Source organism: Oryzias latipes, chromosome 13 (genome assembly GCF_002234675.1).
Source record: "Oryzias latipes chromosome 13, ASM223467v1".
In the NCBI taxonomy this organism is placed as follows: Eukaryota; Metazoa; Chordata; class Actinopteri; order Beloniformes; family Adrianichthyidae; genus Oryzias; species Oryzias latipes.
Window position 1 is genome coordinate 22341802 of NC_019871.2, and position 18646 is coordinate 22360447.

The 18646-nt window shown below is 38.8% G+C and overlaps 1 protein-coding gene across 2 annotated transcripts; it reads left to right on the forward strand.

Annotated features, from left to right (window-relative positions):
- The first annotated feature begins 297 nt into the window (after positions 1-297).
- Positions 298-14894, forward strand: gdpd1 (glycerophosphodiester phosphodiesterase domain containing 1). 2 transcript variants are annotated; one of them, XM_004075762.3, is made up of 11 exons: positions 298-499; positions 1267-1416; positions 1998-2040; positions 2165-2300; positions 5638-5683; positions 5806-5927; positions 6470-6559; positions 7115-7248; positions 10517-10576; positions 11875-11926; positions 12823-14894. In XM_004075762.3, the coding sequence occupies exons 1-11, from the start codon at positions 313-315 to the stop codon at positions 12955-12957; spliced, it is 1155 nt and encodes a 384-aa protein (XP_004075810.2). In that variant the 5' UTR covers positions 298-312; the 3' UTR covers positions 12958-14894. The 2 variants fall into 2 exon arrangements, with proteins under 2 accessions (XP_004075810.2, XP_011481098.1); XM_011482796.2 differs by having other exon boundaries at positions 362-492.
- Positions 14895-18646: the final 3752 nt, after the last annotated feature.

Consider the following 18646-nt stretch of genomic DNA (forward strand, 5'->3'; position numbering starts at 1 on the left):
GACCTATTTTTTATCAACTTTAATAAGACCTTCAAGACGGCTGGATTTTATTCTTATTTATAAAGTTAAATTATTTCGCACAAATACAATTTACCACAAAGGACAATAAATTTGCTGAAAAATGTATCTAGTTCTTTGAGTGTGTTTTTTTTTTTCAATCAGACTGTAATTTTTACTGTTGTTTTCCATATGTAACTAACTATTTTGAGGCAGCTTGACACTGAAAAGTGGAAAATTTTGGGTTTTTAATTTGAAAATCTTTTGCGGAAGTATTTCCCAGGTTTCAGAAGGGTCCTCGAACTTGGTGTGCGCATGCGCGCACAGTTGACAGGCAGCTCGGTGTTGTCCCAGCTGTGCGCTGCAGACTCCCGGATCTGGATCTGGATCTGGGCATCAGAGGCCGGCCCGGCTCAGCAGTTTACCCCCAGAGTTTTAATCTTTCACGTCAGAGGTGTGCCCAACAGGAAGAAAACAACAAGGAATACATTTGAGGTAAAAGGTAAGATTTGATAATTTCCCAGCTAACATTATTAGCCCAATAGCTGACCAGGAACGGCGTGTGTTTGGACAGATCCAAAGGCATTTATGCATCAAAAATAATCTGCATCAAAGTACTTGTATATGTCAGGGGGAAAAACAGAAAGTTGAAGTTAAAAGGATACTGAACGATCTGAGTTATATTACGTATAAAACAACGATGGTTTCCTGAAGCTTTTATTTTGACACTCCAGATGGAGGATGTGTGAAACTGCATTTTACAGAGTTGTACTTTTTTTTTTTTTTTACAAGGAATAAATGAATATTACATCTTACGCAGTTGTTTTATTTTTTTATCTCAATGTGTCTACTTGAATAAAATGCTTTTGTACATTATTTAAATAGGCTTTTTTGGTGCAAAATTACAGCTTTATTTTTAATTTTGAACAGCCTAAAAACAGTTTTTTGCAAACAGGATGATGGGAGATGCATCTTCTGTTTTGTCATCAGTCATGATCTTGTCATCATCTTTATCAGTGTAGTGAAAAATGATTACCGGTAATTAATTTAAAACTTGATCCAAATACTTTAAATAATTATCTAAAATGAAGTTTTGCTTGTAGGACGGCTATAAGTGAACGAATGAATGGATTATTTAAAGCATTTATCTACATATCTCCCATTTTTCCTCTAAAAATGAACTTTTCATGCCTCATCTATACGTACAAAGGTCATTCTAGGAAACATGTTTGTTGGGATCATCCTACATGGGGTGTCTTTGCTTTGCAGTGGACTCAGTGGAGATGTGTGCTGCCGTGTATGTCCTGTCAACAGTTACGGGCTACGTTCTCACCTCTGCCCTGCTGCTTAAATGTCCAACACTTCTGCACCGAAAGAAGCATGGGACGTTCCTCTGCAAGCACATTTCCCACCGTGGAGGTGAGTAAAAGCTGGAGCTTCACTATGGCTCTTGTTGGTTCTTTTATACTGTTAAGAAGTGTTACACACTATAATTGCTTATTGAAGTTTCTAAATTAGCTTTAAAACCTTAAATTTCAAGACGCAAAGTATTACTAAAAAAACAACAATTTCCTAAAGTTCCTAAGTTTTTCATGAAGACATGAGCAACTTCCTCCTAATTTTTGCTGCACCTTTTCTTAGATTATAGCAGATTACTATTGTTCATTCATTACCAGCCTACCGGTTCAATCCCTAAAATAGTTCCTGTGACTGCAGCTTCCCTTCTGCAGGGTTTTACAATAGAACCAGCTTTACCACATTTAGCTTTGTGTGATAATAGCAGGAATTTAAGTGTTAACTTTAATAGATTGCGGTTGTTTTTTTTACACTTTTGTATTACAACGAAAAAGAGAGAAACATAAATTGTCAAAGACCTTCTAAAAAATCTCAAACCAGCTGGTTGATTCGCTTAGAAACTGCAGGAAAAATGTCTTGAAGTTTGTAAAACTCGATTCCACTAGAAACAAAACTAATCTTGAAGTATTTTATTTACTTTGCAGGAGCGGGAGAAAACCTGGAAAACACCATGGCAGCTTTCAGGCAGTGAGTTGTCACTGAAACCCGTCTGTTTCCCATCAATGTGAAGTCTAGATGTCCTGTTTGAGACGTTTCTGCTCAGAGGTCTGCGTGTGCATCTGCGTACATCTGCGTGTGCTGGTCTTTGCAGCGCTGTGAACGTTGGCACAGACATGTTGGAGTTGGACTGTCACCTGACGAGAGACGAGCAGGTCGTGGTCTCCCATGATTCCAACTTACAGAGGGTCTGTGGCGTCAACGCTGAAATCGCCAACGTGGCCTACGCTGTAAGTTCCTCTGTTCTGAAATACCCCTGTTAACGTTCAGCTTATGGATTTATCAGGACAGTACCAACAGGTTTCTCACCCAGATCACTTTGTGTCGGGTATTTTGTCTTTTTTAATAAAAAAAACGAGATCAAATCAAGATCATCTGAAAGAGCCACTCCAATGTTAATGATGTTTGTGGTGTTTTTAACGTGTTCCTGTGCCATTTTTCTAATGATGGAGGACATATTTAAAGAACATTTCTGATTATTATTTCTGTAATCAAATCATTATGAATCAGGAGCAGATAAAAAAAACAAAGTTTAAAAAAGAGCTTATTTGTGAGGTAGAAAATACGTCAATTCCTTCCGTTGGAGCTGGAAGTAAAGCCATTTCTATAGGTGACGTCACACTCACTTGGTTCATTTCTCATATACAGTCAATGTTGACATCCAAAGTGTAGAACAGCGTAGGAACGTAAATAAAATGTAAAAAGATATATTGAAAACTATATTTACAGATTTATGCCAACAAATTATGTCAACATTTATGCATAAAATGCTTTCAGTTATTCTGGAAAGGCAGGGGTTCCCGCCTTAAGCTACCCTTACACCGCCTTCAGTCAAAAAGTCGATGTAAACGCACATTTTGGGCTTCCATGTTCAAAACTCTCAGGTTAGAGATTAGAAATAACCATAAACCTAAAACTGTGACTAAATGTTAAAAGATGTTTATTAGTATCAGCTGCCTTTGTTGTATTTTCAATTTTAGTTGTTTTGTTTCTCTTCTTCTTCGCTTTGAATCCTCAATTTACAGTTTCACTTCAGAGTTTTTTTTTGGAGGTTGGAGCCCATAGGTCACCAGGACATGATTGACATTGGGCAACAAAGGTCATCATAGTGACATCAATTCCGCTCCAGAACAGTGTCTATTCTTGGCGCCACCGGTGTTGCCCCCCCTCTGATGCGATGCACAGGGATGAAGCTCTGCCAAAGTTTTGTTTATCAGAAGAGAGATTTCTTTAAGTCTACAATGTGAACTTTAGAGTTTAAAACTGTTTACAATTGTATTTTTTTTATTATAACACCTGCTTTTCATTCACTTTAAACTGATTCTGATTTGATCCCCTAACATTGAGTTAGCAGCACCAACAGATCATACTCTCTGTTTAGGTGAGATCCTTATAAAGTCCCCAGATTTTTATCACATGATAAATCAAAAAAGGGAAATTCTTTTCGAGATGACGGTTCGATCGATTCTAACTCAAGTAACAGAAAAAAAACACAGACTCACAATTGCTTACATAGTGTATAAACGTAGGATATTTAAGATAAGACAATACTTTATTCAACACTGAAAGGCAAATTCAGTTTTTACATTTAAGCCACAACCTTTATATGTGCATAATACAATAACTAAAAAATACTTGACTTGAAATGAATATAATGCTTTCTCTTGTCAGATTATTTGTTTACATATATCCATTTGTGATTTTCAGGCTTTTAGAGATAAGTTCAAATTCTAATGTTTTAATTTTTGATATCATTATTCTAGAAAAACTTTTGAGACAGATTTTTTCTGACACTTTTGGTTTAATCGACAGTGGCGACAGTGGCTCAGGTGGTTGAGCGGGTCGTCCAATGATCGAAGGGTTGGCGGTTCGATCCCCGCTCCCACCAGCCAAAATGTCGTTGTGTCCTTGGGCAAGACACTTCACCCTCCCTGCCTCCAGTGTGGCTCCACTGGTGTGTGAATGTGCATGAATGATCCTGGTGATGGTCAGAGGGGCCGTAGGCGCGAACTGGCAGCCACGCCTCTGTCAGTCTGCCCCAGGGCAGCTGTGGCTACAACCGTAGCTTACCATGACCAAGTATGAATGAGGAGTGAATGAATATTGGACACAATGTAAGCGCTTTGGGTGTCTTGAAAAGCGCAGATAAATCCAATCCATTATTACTATTATTAATCTCCTTAGTTATTTCTTAGTGCACAGATGTCAGAGGTCAGGACGGTCACATTTTTTGTGCTTTTTATGTTTAGGGACTCCTTGAAATCCCTGGAAAAAAAATCATGCTAAAGTCCCCACAAGTTCCTTAGAAATGTAGTTTGCTTCTGGGACCTGATGGTGTTCTGGGTCTGTTGATTGCAGTCTGAAAGCCCCTCTATTTCAGCATCTACTTCATGTTTGGAAGATCTGGATTATTCGTCACTCTACTTTGAAATGCAGTTTTCCCTTTTGTCCTACAGCTGTAAAAACACTATAAATGTTTAAAAAGGGTCCAAGTAAATAAAAACACATCCAAAAATGAGCACTTTTATAGTTTTATAGTTAGAATTGATGTTGGTGGGTGGCATTTCAAATCTTTTTGGGTTGTCAAAGGAGATGGTGTGAGTTGATCACATGTGGAAGTGTTGAGTGGATTATCCACTTATCCGTCTGAATGACCGCCTCCAGCCGCCTTCTCTCTCCTTTGCTGGGGAAGATGCTTCTTAAGGAACGGAGGTAGAAGTTTCTTACTTACTAATCAGCATATTAAAAAAAAAAAGAGAGACTCCGTTGGGACGATGTTGGGATGATGTGAATGGATTGGACAGCTCCAGGTTTTACTTACCTCCACGGTTACTCTGCGATGGATAGTCCAAGAAATTTGCAGAAATTTGAGTCACTTTAGATGGTTTGGTCTGGATTTCTTCTATTTTGCTGGTGTTGATCTTGAGCAGGTTGTCTGGACTTTGTCTGCATGGTGTCTCATTAGTATCAGCCAAACAATGGTCGTGTCATCAGAATATCCCATGAGTTTTTTCGGCCCATGTACAGCACGAACAAACTTGGACTCAAGACAAGTCTTGAGGGACTCCAGCATTCAGGGGAATGGATGTAAATACAGAACTTCCCACCCTGAAGCACACTATTTGTTTGGTGCGCTACCATGGTAATGACTACATCCTTGCTCTGCCACAGATGGTGTAAAGAGTAGAGGAAAGTGGTATATATGCTAAACAACATGTTATGTGTACTACAGATAACAAATAAAGGGAAAAAATGAGAGCATCAAAACAATAAAAAAAAAGGTATCAGACCAAGAATGGTTCTTCTGACAAATAGAATGACTGAGTAACAGCCGTTTACTTCTCAATAGAAGTCTATGGGATTTTGGCTTCTTGGAGCCAGCTGGTACTTCCTGTTTGGAACTCTAAGGGGGAGGGATCACTCAGTCCAGTTCTCTTATCCAGTCAATGAATCTTAAAAAATTTCCTTCGGGATTATTAAAGTCTTAAGTAGAACTTTTCCAACAGGTATTAACCTTGTTCGTCCTCTTGTGTGGTCGTTAATCTAGTGATTTTATTCTCCATGCAGGAACTTCCTCCGTACCTCTGCAAGCTGGGTGTAACTTTTCAAAAGGGTGAGCCTAACACATCTCCCAGTCTTGTTCTTACTGGCTATTTAACATTTTTTGAGGGTCTGAAGTCATGCTTGGAGGAATGTGTTGGAGTTCGTATTTTGATGCCGTCCTTGTGTGTGTAGATTGTGTCTGCGAGGGAGGGGAGGACAAACGCATCCCTCTCCTCAGGGACATTTTTGATGCCTTCCCCAACACCCCCGTCAACGTTGACATCAAGGTCAACAACGACAAACTCATCCAGAAGGTTTGTGTTTTTTTTCTTCTTTCCACACCAAAACCTATTTAGTCCTTTTCCTGTTTTTATGTTCGTTGAACGGTTACTTCCACCAAGTCCACTGATTTCTGATGATGGGCACCTGGAAGGGCATTATTCTGCTAATATCATGGTCATTATTAAGGTATTAGTACTTTAATGGTGTTATTTTTAAAGTTTTAATCGATTTTCAGAAGTCTGATCATTATATGTGCATCAACAAATTCATTCGAATTCTGTAACCAAATGGCTTTTAGGCCAGCGCAGTAATATAGAACATTATGGCTGTTTGGCCGGAACTTCTTTTTTCAATTTCACTTTTTTAATTGACACACCGCAGCCTATCAGATTTGAGTATTCACCCAGACCACGGTATATGCTTTAGTTATATTAGGTTTTGTCTGCTAAAAGAATGAATTTACATTCATTATGTTATCTCAGATTTTGAAGTGAAACAGAAACTTGCATGTTGCTTGTTTTACTACAATCTTAAGAACAATTTGTCAGAATTTGTCTTTTTTTGTCCCGTTCAGGTTTCTGAGCTCATCGTTAAATATAACCGACAGCACCTAACTGTCTGGGGAAACTCCAGCAACCAAGTGGTCAAAAAGTGTTACAAAGAGGTGAGATTAAGCAGATTGTTAATCTATTTCATTTACATTTGTTCTATAAGATGCAAATTTGTCCTTACAATTATAATCTGATGTTATATGTAAAATAGCTGTTCAGCTGGATAAAACTGCATTTGTTAAAGCCAAGTTGGAAATTTTAATTAATTGTGCTTAGTGAATAAAAAATTAAGAACATTTTTATGTTTTCCCTCTTTTTTTCTGCCTCATTCTTAAAAACTAGATTTAAAAGCAAAGAGTCCAAAATTTCTTTTGAACTAAATGTTTTAGTCCAGGACTGACCCAATCGTGGTCCTCAAGATCTACCATCCTTCCCTTTTTTTCTAGTTCTCTCTGCACTGCTTTCTGCTGATTAACAGACTCGGGTGTCTCCTCATTCTGATTGACTAGACACATGATCCAGGTAATCCGCAGAAAAATTTTAGGGAGAGCTGGAAAACAGCCAGGGTGGTAATTCTTGATGACCGCGACTAGGCAGCCCTGTGCTGGTCAATCATCTCTTTTATCCATGGGAGCTGACTGAGTGGGATGTTTTTGTTGTTTTTGCAGAACCCTCAGATTCCAGTGTTGTTCAGCCTTCCCAGAGTACTGCAGCTGCTGGCCCTCTTCTACTCAGGCCTGCTACCCTTTGTACCCATCAAGGAGCAGTTCCTGGAGATCCCCATGCCCTCCATCATTACTAAGTAGGTCCACACTAAAGTCAGATCTAACTCTGTAACAGACCACTTCACAGATAAAGTGTGCGTTGACTTCTGGGATAGGTCAAAGGTGAAGGCCTCGTAAATGTGCAGAAGTCAAGGGCTCGTTTTGGGGACATTGCTGTGTTTTTAAATGCTTCATCAGGCGCCCTGACTGGATGAGGAAGGATTGCAGTGCCCATTTAGATAAACCTCTTTGCCAACATTTGCACCAAAATAGCGATTACAAGTATAGAACGGACTGTTCAAAGACATTGTCAGCAAGTAATCATGGCATTTACCGTCAGTCAATTTAAATGACTTGACTGTATTTTTATACATCCAGGTGAATTCTGGCAGAGTATATAATAGTATACTATTCCTTATCTAATAAAGCATTTCGTTTTCCATTTTTAAGGAATAGAATAAATCAGATCAAAGATAGTCCATATGGCCTATTTTAGCCTTCTACTAGTGGGGTGTCAAAATCAAATTCACAGTGAAGCAGTGAAGTAAAGTCATGGGCCAAACTCAATATTTATTCAAAAATTAACTGTAAGTGATATGTAATGTTTAACCTTTTCATATAGTGTCTTCTTGTATCATATTCTTTCCTTACAGCCTCGTTAGCTCCGCACACAAGACAAACAGGTCTGTCTTTATATCCGTGAACAGATAGTCTGCCTCCCACCTGTCTTCAAAGCTTCTGTCGTCCGTCTTTCATTTGGCCATTTTTGTGGAGGGTGAAATTAATGTGTCCGATGTGACTTGAGCATGGCTGTCAATGACTGTCAACAGAAAAAAGGAGCGCCTGTTGGCTTCGACGGCGCGCCAACATACTAGCAAAGCATTGTAGGATTTGTAGTATTAGCGGGACAGTATATACCGCAGGCCAGCTCTGGTGCACATTTGATATGATCTCGCGGGCCAATTATAATTACACTGGGGCCTGAGTTTGACATGATCTAGTGAAAATCCAGACTCATCTGTTCAAATTCTGAAGTTCAGTCATAGACCTGTGAAATGCTTTCTGTGCATACCTACGGTAGATTTCTCTTTGTCTTCCTTGGTCAGGATTGATTGACAATAAATATAAAAACTGGTCTAAGGAAACCCTCCCCCTGGTGTTCCAAACAGGAAGTACCCGTTGACTCCAAGAGGTCAAAATCCCATAGATTTATATAGAGAAATAAACAGATTCTGTTTGTCAGAATAATCATTCTTGCTCTGATACCTTTTTTTAACATGTATTTTGATGCCGTAGTGGTTGCCATGTTGGCCGTCCGATGAGGCCTCGACCTTTGAACCCATGGATATGCAGTCATATCTGTGATCTGGTCTATTTTTCTGCCCTCCATCCGGGATGAATAGAATCAGAGAAATTAAACTTTGGCAGTAACTCAAAGGTTGAATTGTTTTGCGTCAGTTCCTGATTTTTGTTGTTTTTTTTTTCCTGCTGCTTAAAGTCCTAAATGTACGGAACACCCCTAAAGGGCCATTGAAGAAAAAAAAAATTCGAAGTAAAATCAAAACAAAAAACTTAAGGGTGTGCACCCGTTAGTATTGGGTGCCTCTTTAGGGGCTCCGTATAAATGTGACTCCATTAGTAAAAAGAACTGTCCATACATGATGAAAGTTTGAAGGATTACAATGTCCCTGTTGGGAACACCGTAACCCTACACGAGTTCTGTTCTAAACATTAACTGAATCTGGCGGCTTAAAAAAGACAATGTTCAAAATACAAAAAGCATCACTGCTGTTTTTTTAACAGAATTACTTGCAGAGAATGATTGTTTTAAAACAAGAACCTGACTCGTTAAACCTGTTCCTTCTGCAATTTCCCTGAGTGAACAATTCATCGAGCTTCTATGATGCCGTCGCTACCTTTGACACAGAGGTCCGTCTCCTGGTGCCGAACAGTATGTTCAGCTTACCGAGGGTGTTTTCTGACCTTTCAACCCTCCCACTTCCATCAGCACACTTACGCTGATACCACACGGCCAAAGTTTCATACTTCACTGTATTAGCATAGCTGCTGATTAAAAGCAGAGGAAGTGACTGAGATAATCCTCCTGTAATGTTAGAACATGAGTCAAGCGAAAAAGGTTTATTGATGTCGGAGCATAACTTTTGTCCACAGAAACAATTTAAGTGTTCACTCTGTTCTATAGGTGTGTCTTTGGAAGAGTATACCGCTTTCAAAGCAAAAACTGGTTTTACTTTGTGGAAGATGTTCTTTCTACTAAAACTAAAATTAACATGGCAGCCTTTGTTCCTTGGTTTAAAGACCCACTCCAATAAGAATGGTCTCCGTTCTGAGCTGCCATCTGGCTCTAAACGGCTGGAAAGCTCCAATATTACATGACATTTTGTTGCACAACTAATGATAGGCTGGGGATTTGAGAGCCTGTAAGATAGCTGGAGAAAGTGTAAACAGAGAACTCTCAGCAACAAGGAGGGGAAAATGGGATGGGCTTACTCTGCACTAACAATCCCGCCCATTACTCAGAAGGGAATTTCTAACCAACTCCTGCAGAAACAATGTCCTAGAAAACAACATATTTAAAAAAAAAAAATTTGGCTAAAACAGCATAATTATAATTAAAAGACCACTGGGAATGCTTTGTTTCATTTGATGGGATGTAAATGTTTAAATGTAGAAAGACGTGTGTTTCCGTTAAAACTTTGCCTCCACACTTCCTTCCTCGTCTCTTTTGATATAAATCATCTTTATGTCCTTTTAAAGACACATGTGGGATATGGTGAACCTGTTGACATCAGCTGTCTATCAGGAATGAACAAAACAAACATGGCAGTGCAAAGATTACCACACAGACCTCCTGAAAATGAGATGTGCATCATTTCAACCCATGAGGAACTCTGTCAGCAGCTTTGTAGGTTTGGTGCCGTGGCCTTTGTGTCTTTGTTACCTGAAGGACTCTGCCCGTGAAAAGACGTGAAGTCATAGAAAGACCTTCTTCGCATTTGTGCCAGAGGTTATGAAGTTGAAGGTCACACTGCAGATTGTTCCCACCCACTGATTCATTCATCCTTTTACACATTGACCTTTGTCCAGGCACTATGAGGACATTTTAAAAAAATGCACTGACAGGTACAGCACTTTGTAGGAACTATTCCTACTATGTAGGAAAACTTCCTCTTTAAGTAAAGATTGATCAAACTAGAAGAACAGAATTTTTAAGCCACAGCTTCCTAATCAGGATGAAAGGCTGAGTTTCCATCAGTTAACCCTGCTGTTTTTTCTTTTCAACAGGTTAAAGGGTCCTAACAGTTTAACTGGAAGTCAGCGATTTATCATCTGGTTAGCAGACACGTAAGTTCTTCATCCATCAGAATATGAAAAAATATTTGAATAAGTATTGGACGATTAACTTGCCGGTTTAGCTCGTGCTGGTTTGCGGCGCCTTCCGTCCGTGAAACCAGGGTTCGACTCCGGGCTGCTCCCTGTTCCCTTCTCTACTTCTGTGCCGGTCCCAAGCCCGGTTGCTTTGAGAGGGTTGCGTCAGGAAGGGCATCCGGCGTAAAACATTGCCAAGTTTACCATGCGACTAGTTCGCTGTGGCGACCCTTGATGGGAAAAGCTGAAAGGGAAACAACATTGGACGATTAACTTGCCTTCTTTGAGTGTATGATTTTTATGTGCCACTTAAAAAAGTTCCACATAAATGGTGTTATTGTAAGTGTAGACTTACAGTTAGTGACTGAATCGATTTGATGTATCATTATGGACGTGAGAAGTTGCTGCTCCAGTGTCACCTTGACCTTGAGAAGCTCTTGTCTGAAGGAAAACTACACCCTTGTCACTTTTATTGACACTGAAGACATGTTACAGTTTGCGCAGCAGCTTTTTTCATGTCTTTGATAAATCTGGAAAGATGCATGTTGGAGCTTTAGCTGGATTCCTGCTCTGCTTTTCTCCACTGAAAGTGTGGTAGAAAAATATCTGACAGTTATCTTATGGTTTCTGATGTAAACCATTGACTGTATATGAGAACTGGACCGAGTGAGTGTGACATCACCCAAAGGAAATAGTTTACTCCGGGCTCTGATGAAATATCGTCAATTCAGTTGCCGTTTTTTCATAATACAGATGACGGCATGTTGAAACTAGAAATTGTTAGCAAGCAGTGGTTGGTCTGAGTCGGTCTGAGTCAACGTTTCTATGGAAACCACTCTTGCTAATCAGGAGTAAGCTTGTTGGGAGGCTACACCCCTACTGGCTACACGAAATCTGTCAATCAAAAGTTTTGAATGTTGGACGTTTTACCACATGCTTTTATGGAGGCATCTGATTGATCAATTTATAGCTTGAATAACTTGAATGACTGAAAAAATATCCTAGGAAAACATGGGCATTATCAAGATTAGGTTAAAAGAATGTATCAGAACAAGAATGGTTATTCTGACATAGAATGACAATGAGTATCGATGTTTATTGGGATTTTGGCTTCTTAGAACCAGTGGGCACTTCCTGTTTGGAATGCCAGGGGGAGGGGCCACACAGTCCAGTTTTCATAAACTGTCAATGATCAAAACAAACCAACAAATGAAGTTATTGTACGGAAAGTACAATGCTGTTATCACTGATGTTTGTTTTCTTTCTGTCTGCAGTTTGCTGATGAGAAAAGCTCTTTTTCAGCATTTAACTGCCCGGGGAATACAGGTAATACTGTTGGAAAGCTGTAATGCTACGTTCACGCCAAGCATGTGACGCACACTCCATAAATGCGCTAAACGCATGGTTTTAAATGCGTGTTTAGCCCATGGTGTTCACACAGGACGAGCAGAGAGGGGCTTCTTCTTTTTCTGCTGTTCACTAGCACATGTGCGGCAGCTACAGTTGGAGCAGGCTTGGTGTGAAATGTCAAAGCGGTGCAAATCTTGCAGCAGACTTTTTCGTTCACAGCTATTTTTTCATAAGGGAAAGACTTGCCGTAATCTAATTTTGCTCAGACACAAACTGCAATTATTAACTTCAGTGAATCAAAAGGGACGCCTTCCATATGTCACTACCAAATCCAAGTCCCTGATTGGTCAAGCTGGTTCTACCTGTTTTAACATTTAGGGCGCTTTCCATGCACTTTGTACGTAGAGCCCGAAAATGGTTGTAGAAACTTGTGTCGCTTCGGCACAGATACGAGAGTTTTAAACAAGGAAGCCCAAAATATGCAAATCTGCATGCGTTTAGACAGACTTGTCATTGGAAGTGTTTGCTTGAAGGTGCGTTGCTGACGGCTGTGTGAACGTAGCTTAAGGATAATTTATTTTTAGTTTCTTAATTTGAACAAACACGTCCAATTGCAGGAAGGACTGTGTGGCGCCTTGAAGCTTTTTAATTCGCAGATGCACATATCTTTGTTCTAAGAAACATTCCAGATTTTTCCATTCCATCAGACCAACACTGACTGAGAGTGCTGCGACTGCTTGTCGTCTCCAAAGCATTTGGCTCCATTTCAGAGTTCAAATATAGAGCCCTGTGGCTACTTCCTGAAAGCTCTCACCACCCTTTGTCTCCTAACAGCCGGGTGTTAATCGTGTGCCTTCTGCTCCGGGTTTCAGGTGTACATTTGGGTGCTGAACGATGAAGAGGACTTCCAGAGGGCCTTTGATTTGGGAGCTACCGGAGTTATGACGGATTTTCCTACCAAGTTGAAAGACTTCATGGACAGGAATGGCATTTCCAGGCTCCAGTGACCTGCCAAGTCCTGCGTCCCCTCACCTCTGCAGTGATTATCCTTCAGTCTGACGGACCCACTAACACGTCTCCTGCATGCATTCCAGCAGCGCTCCTCTGACAACACGCTTTAGTCATGTTAGAGCGGTGTCCTTATTAAAGTCGCACACTCCTGTCTTCCCACCCGCCTTCCCACCCGCCTTCTTTTTTACAGGGTAAACTCAGAATGAAGTATTTATTACGACACAGGGTTTTCATTTTATTTGAAGTTGGTTTGATTTATTGTTTTAGCTTATTAGGTGTTCAAAAAAGTGATTTAAAACCACACATTAAGCAGTGTATGTGTCGACCTTCAAGACTCTAAGTTTAGCCCATTTCAAGAGATTTTTCAGAAATAAAGTCATTTATTTATATATGCTCTGGAAACCTCAACAGTTCTTTGCAATAAAGAAATTCTGACAACATATATTTGACTTTTACAAAACAAACTTTATTAAGCACTTTGGTGAAATCTGGCTGAAGTTTCCCTGAATGTGAAGCTGCAGACTAAACGTTTCACATAAATCATTATAAAAAATTTAATACGAAGGACAATTTTTACAATGAATTCCTAAATCTTGATAAACCCCAGCAGGTCAGTTGTTTATTTGCCTGATGATTTGTTTTTTGAAGTGTTAAATCACTTCTAAAATAAATGTACCTGGTAGTGTACTTCCTGCTTTTAACGGGACAGTTTGGTGTCATCTTTTTTTTTATGTTAAAAGTGTAGCTGTTCATAATTGTAGGACTTAAAAAACTGCAAATGAAAAATAATTGAAACAGTGAGAGATCAGATATAGGTATTTGAGTTTTTTTTTCCTGTTCTGAAGTATTTCTGCATTTTATTAGTTACTGAATCTAAAATAACAGCAACATTTGAACTTTCCCAGTAAATTGTCAGTTGAAGACATCCAAATGTGCAAAGTTCTCCACGTTCTCTGGACCGAGTCTGAACGATTCAACATCCTAAAGGTCCAAAAGAGGAAGACCGATTTCAAATTAAAAGCGTTTGATGGGAAAAATGCCCCTTGACCAAAGAGCTGAGGTTCTTTGTGCTGCAGATTCTGGAAGTTTTGTCTGTGCTATTGTACTTAACACAAAATAAAGGTATTTAAAATATTTTTGAAACCATGCTCTTAAAATTAATATGTTTATTTGAAGAGAAAATATTTTTTAACTAAAGTATTTTCTGTGCTACATGCCATAAGAGAAAATTGTTCTATTTATTTTCTGCTGTACTTTGATGGTCAGTGAGAGCTGGAGGATGAGGAGGCCAGGTCATCCTGTGTGGGTCATCAGTGTTGATGAAAATGGTGACTCAAATTATTTTTATACATAAGAATTCCACTGAAAATTGAGTTTAGGACTGAACTGTACTGTTGTAGCCACTGTTTGCTGTGTTTTCTATTTCTGATTGGTTGCTGAAATCCAGATTTTATTTTCTTAAATCCTCTTATGTGCATTTTTTTATAACAACAGAGAGATGTGCACATCTTATTACACATCATTTCATTTGATGTCCTTTTCATCTATTATTTAAAAAAAATCTTTCCAGTTATAGATGTCTGTTCTGTGGTATTTCTGTGGAGACTTGAATGTTTATTCTGATGATAAAATTTGCTGTTGTATCAGTGAGAATAAAGCAGATCATGTGCCTGCAGTGAAGATGTGCAAGGGCATGATGGGTAATCATACAATCAAACCTGTTGACCACGTGGTCTGATCTGAATGGACTTGGCTGAATGTACTGACTTGAGTTTGTATCACCTCCTCACTGCAGGTTTTCAGTAAGATTTTAAACAATAATTCGTCAGTCAGCAGGATCTGGACGTTTGTTTATCTTTTCTTTTGATCTGTACAGAAATATCTAAAATCTATTCAAATCCATGATTTTTGCATATGTGCAGTTTCCACAAAACTGACAGAAGGTGGCGCTACAAAATAAAGGAAATTTCGACTTTTTTGGTCTCAGAAAATGTAATGCACGTTTTTATCTGTCATTAAAATGTTTGTTTTAAAAATGCATTCAATGTTATTATTCCATCCTCACGGTTCATGTCTGGGATGTTCTGGAAAAATCCAAATAAATGTAAGATTGTGTACATGTTTTTCAGCCAATCGGCGTGGTGTTGCCATGTTCATTTCACCTCCTGATTGGCTGACAGAGTCTGGATATGATTCAGGCTAATGTGATTTTATTTTAATTTATCAGGAATCCTAAAATATTAAAAATGACGTACTGATCATGAACCAATCATGAAGTTTTATTATTGAGCTGTAATATTAGACTTCTAAAACTATTTTTAGAGTGAAAATAAATATAAAAGAAAGTAAAAGAAAGAATTTTCATTTAAAATTTTATTTATCTTAATATTTTTTTAAAGATGATAACATTACACAGACACAGTTTATGTTTTGACTCTAACAAAATTTGGCAGACAGGCATTTTGGAAATAAAGTACAAAAAAGATTTTAAAAAATACATATTTTTTCCCTACAAGACTTTAAATGTATTTACACGGGTCCACAGTATAACCTATTTGGGTCAGAGATTCAGCTCATTTTAGCATATGTATATATATATACACAGTACAGACCAAATGTTTGGACACACCTTCTCATTCAAAGAGTTTTCTTTATTTTCATGACTATGAAAATTGTAGATTCACACTGAAGGCATCAACACTGTGAATTAACACATGTGGAATGATATACATAACACAAAAGTGTGAAACAACTAAAAAATATGTCATGTTGTAGGTTCTTCATAGTAGCTACCTTTTGCTTTGATTACTGCTTTGCACATTCTAGGCATTCTCTTGATGAGCTTCAACAGGTGGTCACCTGAAATGTCTTTCACTTCACAGATGTGCCCTGTCAGGTTTAAAAGTGTGATCTCTTGCCTTATAAATGGGGTTGGGACCATCAGTTGTGTTGTCCAGAAGTCAGGACACACAGATGATAGTCCTACTGAATTAGACTGTTAGAATTTGTTTTATTGCAAGTAAAAAGCAGCAAAGTACAGAAAAACAAGTCGCCATCATTACTTTAAGAAATGAAGGTCAGTCAGTCCGAAAAACTGGGAAAACCTTGAAAGTGTCCACAAGTGCAATCACAAAAACAATCAAGCGCTACAAAGAAACTGGCTCACATGCGGACCGCCCCAGGAAAGGAAGACCAAGAGTCACCTCTGCTGCAGAGGATAAGTTCATCTGAGTCACCAGCCTCAGAAATGGCAGGTTAACAGCAGCTCAGATTAGAGAGCAGGTCAATGGTACACAGAGTTCCAGCAGCAGACACATCTCTACAACAACTGTTAAAAGGAGACTGTGTGAATCAGGCCTTCATGGTAGAACATCTGCTAGGAAACCACTGCTAAAGAAAGGCAACAAGCAGAAGAGACTTGTTTGGGCTAAAGAACAAAGGAATGGACATTAGACCAGTGGAAGTCTGTGCTTTGGTCTGATGAGTCCAAATTGGAGATTTTTGGTTCCAACCACTGTGTCTTTGTGTGACGCAGAAAAGGTGAACTGATGGACTCTACATCCCTGGTTCCCACCGTGAAGCATGGAGGAGGAGGTGTGATGGTTTGGGGGTGCTTTGATGGTGACACTGTTGGGGATTTATTCCAAATTGAAGGCATACTGAACCAGCATGGTTACCACAGCATCTTGCAGCGGCATGCTATTCTATCAGGACAATGACCCCAAACACACCTCCAGGCTGTGTGAGGGCTATTTGACCAAGAAGGAGAGTGATGGGGTGCTGTGCCAGATGACCTGGCCTCCACAGTCACTGGACCTGAACCCAATGGAGATGGTTTGGGGTGAGCTGGACCACAGAGTGAAGGCAAAAGGGCCAACAAGTGCTAAGCATCTCTGGGAACTCCGTCAAGACTGTTGGAAGACCATTTCAGGTGACTACCTCTTGAAGCTCATCAAGAGAATGCCAAGACTGTGCAAAGCAGTAATGAAAGCAAAAGGTGGCTACTATAAGGAATCTACAATATGACGTATTTTCAGTTATTTCACACTTTTTTTGTTATGTGTGTAATTCCAAATGTATTAATTCATAGTTTTGAGGCCTTCAGTGTGAATCTACAATTTTCATAGTCATGAAAATAAAGAAAACTCTTTGAATGAGAAAGTGTGTCCAAACTTTTGGTCTGTACTGTAGATCTATCTATCTATCTATCTATCTATCTATCTATCTATCTATCTATCTATCTATCTATCTATCTATCTATCTATCTATCTATCTATCTATCTATCTATCTATCTATCTATCTATCTATCTGTCTATCTATCTATCTATCTATCTATCTATCTATCTATCTATCTATCTATCTATCTATCTATCTGTCTATCTATCTATCTATCTATCTATCTATCTATCTATCTGTCTGTCTGTCTGTCTGTCTGTCTGTCTGTCTGTCTGTCTGTCTGTCTGTCTGTCTGTCTGTCTGTCTGTCTGTCTGTCTGTCTGTCTGTCTGTCTGTCTGTCTGTCTGTCTGTCTGTCTGTCTGTCTGTCTGTCTGTCTGTCTGTCTGTCTGTCTGTCTGTCTGTCTGTCTGTCTGTCTATGCGGTGTCTCTTTATCTTCTTTTACTTTTTGAACCAAAAATCTCTCGATTTTATGCATTGATTTTACCATATTTTTCATGTGGAAGGAAAAATTGTGATAATTATTATAAATTATCCTTATATTCGCTTTCATTACTTCAAAAAGAGTAATACAAAGTTTGAAGTAAGTCATCTTGATCACACAAACAACTTGAGAACTCAAACCTTTTGAATATATATATTTTACAAAGGGCACCACAAACAAAAACATTTTTTTGCACCCATATCTAGAGTAAGGCTGTGGAAAAGAACCAGTATAAACATAAATCAATGCTCAAACATCTGAGATCAGAATGAAATTCTCAAAACTATTTGTTCAATCTTCACGTCATGATGTCACTTGTGCACATCATATAAGCAGTTTCTCACTTCTTTGAACAAGTTGCAATTGCTTTGGTACATCCATGCAAATGATTATGTACAATTCTCTGCTCTTTGCTACATTATCAATTGTTTATGTCATGTCTATCAAAATGTATTATATAGTTCACTGTGCAATAGCCTTACTCCTCAAAACACCTAGTCATTAGTTCATCGTATAAGTCATTAACTGCAAAATAGTTGACCAAGTTGTCATAATGTGACAAACATGTTTCGCTGCATCGCAAGAGAGGATATTCGCTGTGATGTGGATGAGAATTTGTGGACTAACATACAGGAATGACAAGAGATGTAGGAAAACCACACCAATTCCTACTGCACTGCCTGTACTGTTGGACAGAATATTGTCCTATCTTTTTTTCCCCTTTGTGTTACTGTTTGCAGTGGGTTTTTTCTATGTTGGTATGACATGGTCTGTCAACAAATTACAATATGAACAATAAAAGTGTAAATGTGAATCTTGTCCAGTCTCTTGCAATCACAAAAAAAAGGTGTAACTTACATTTTACAATAATTGTCATCAAAACTTTAGCCATAGTTTACATCAGAACCTCCCTCTAAAGTACACAGTTATATTGACAACATGACTAAGTCATTTGACTGTCTTGTTCGTAGACAATGACACAAGGACTTGACATTCTGATGGCACTGACATGTTCAATGACATA

Excerpts from the sequence above, each read along its gene's own strand:
- gdpd1 (XM_004075762.3), top strand. The coding sequence starts at position 313 with ATGCGCGCACAGTTGACAGGCAGCTCGGTGTTGTCCCAGCTGTGCGCT. Across the intron at positions 5,684-5,805 it reads GGGTGTAACTTTTCAAAAGG|ATTGTGTCTGCGAGGGAGGG; the intron begins GTGAGCCTAACA and ends TTGTGTGTGTAG. Across the intron at positions 7,249-10,516 it reads ATGCCCTCCATCATTACTAA|GTTAAAGGGTCCTAACAGTT; the intron begins GTAGGTCCACAC and ends TCTTTTCAACAG.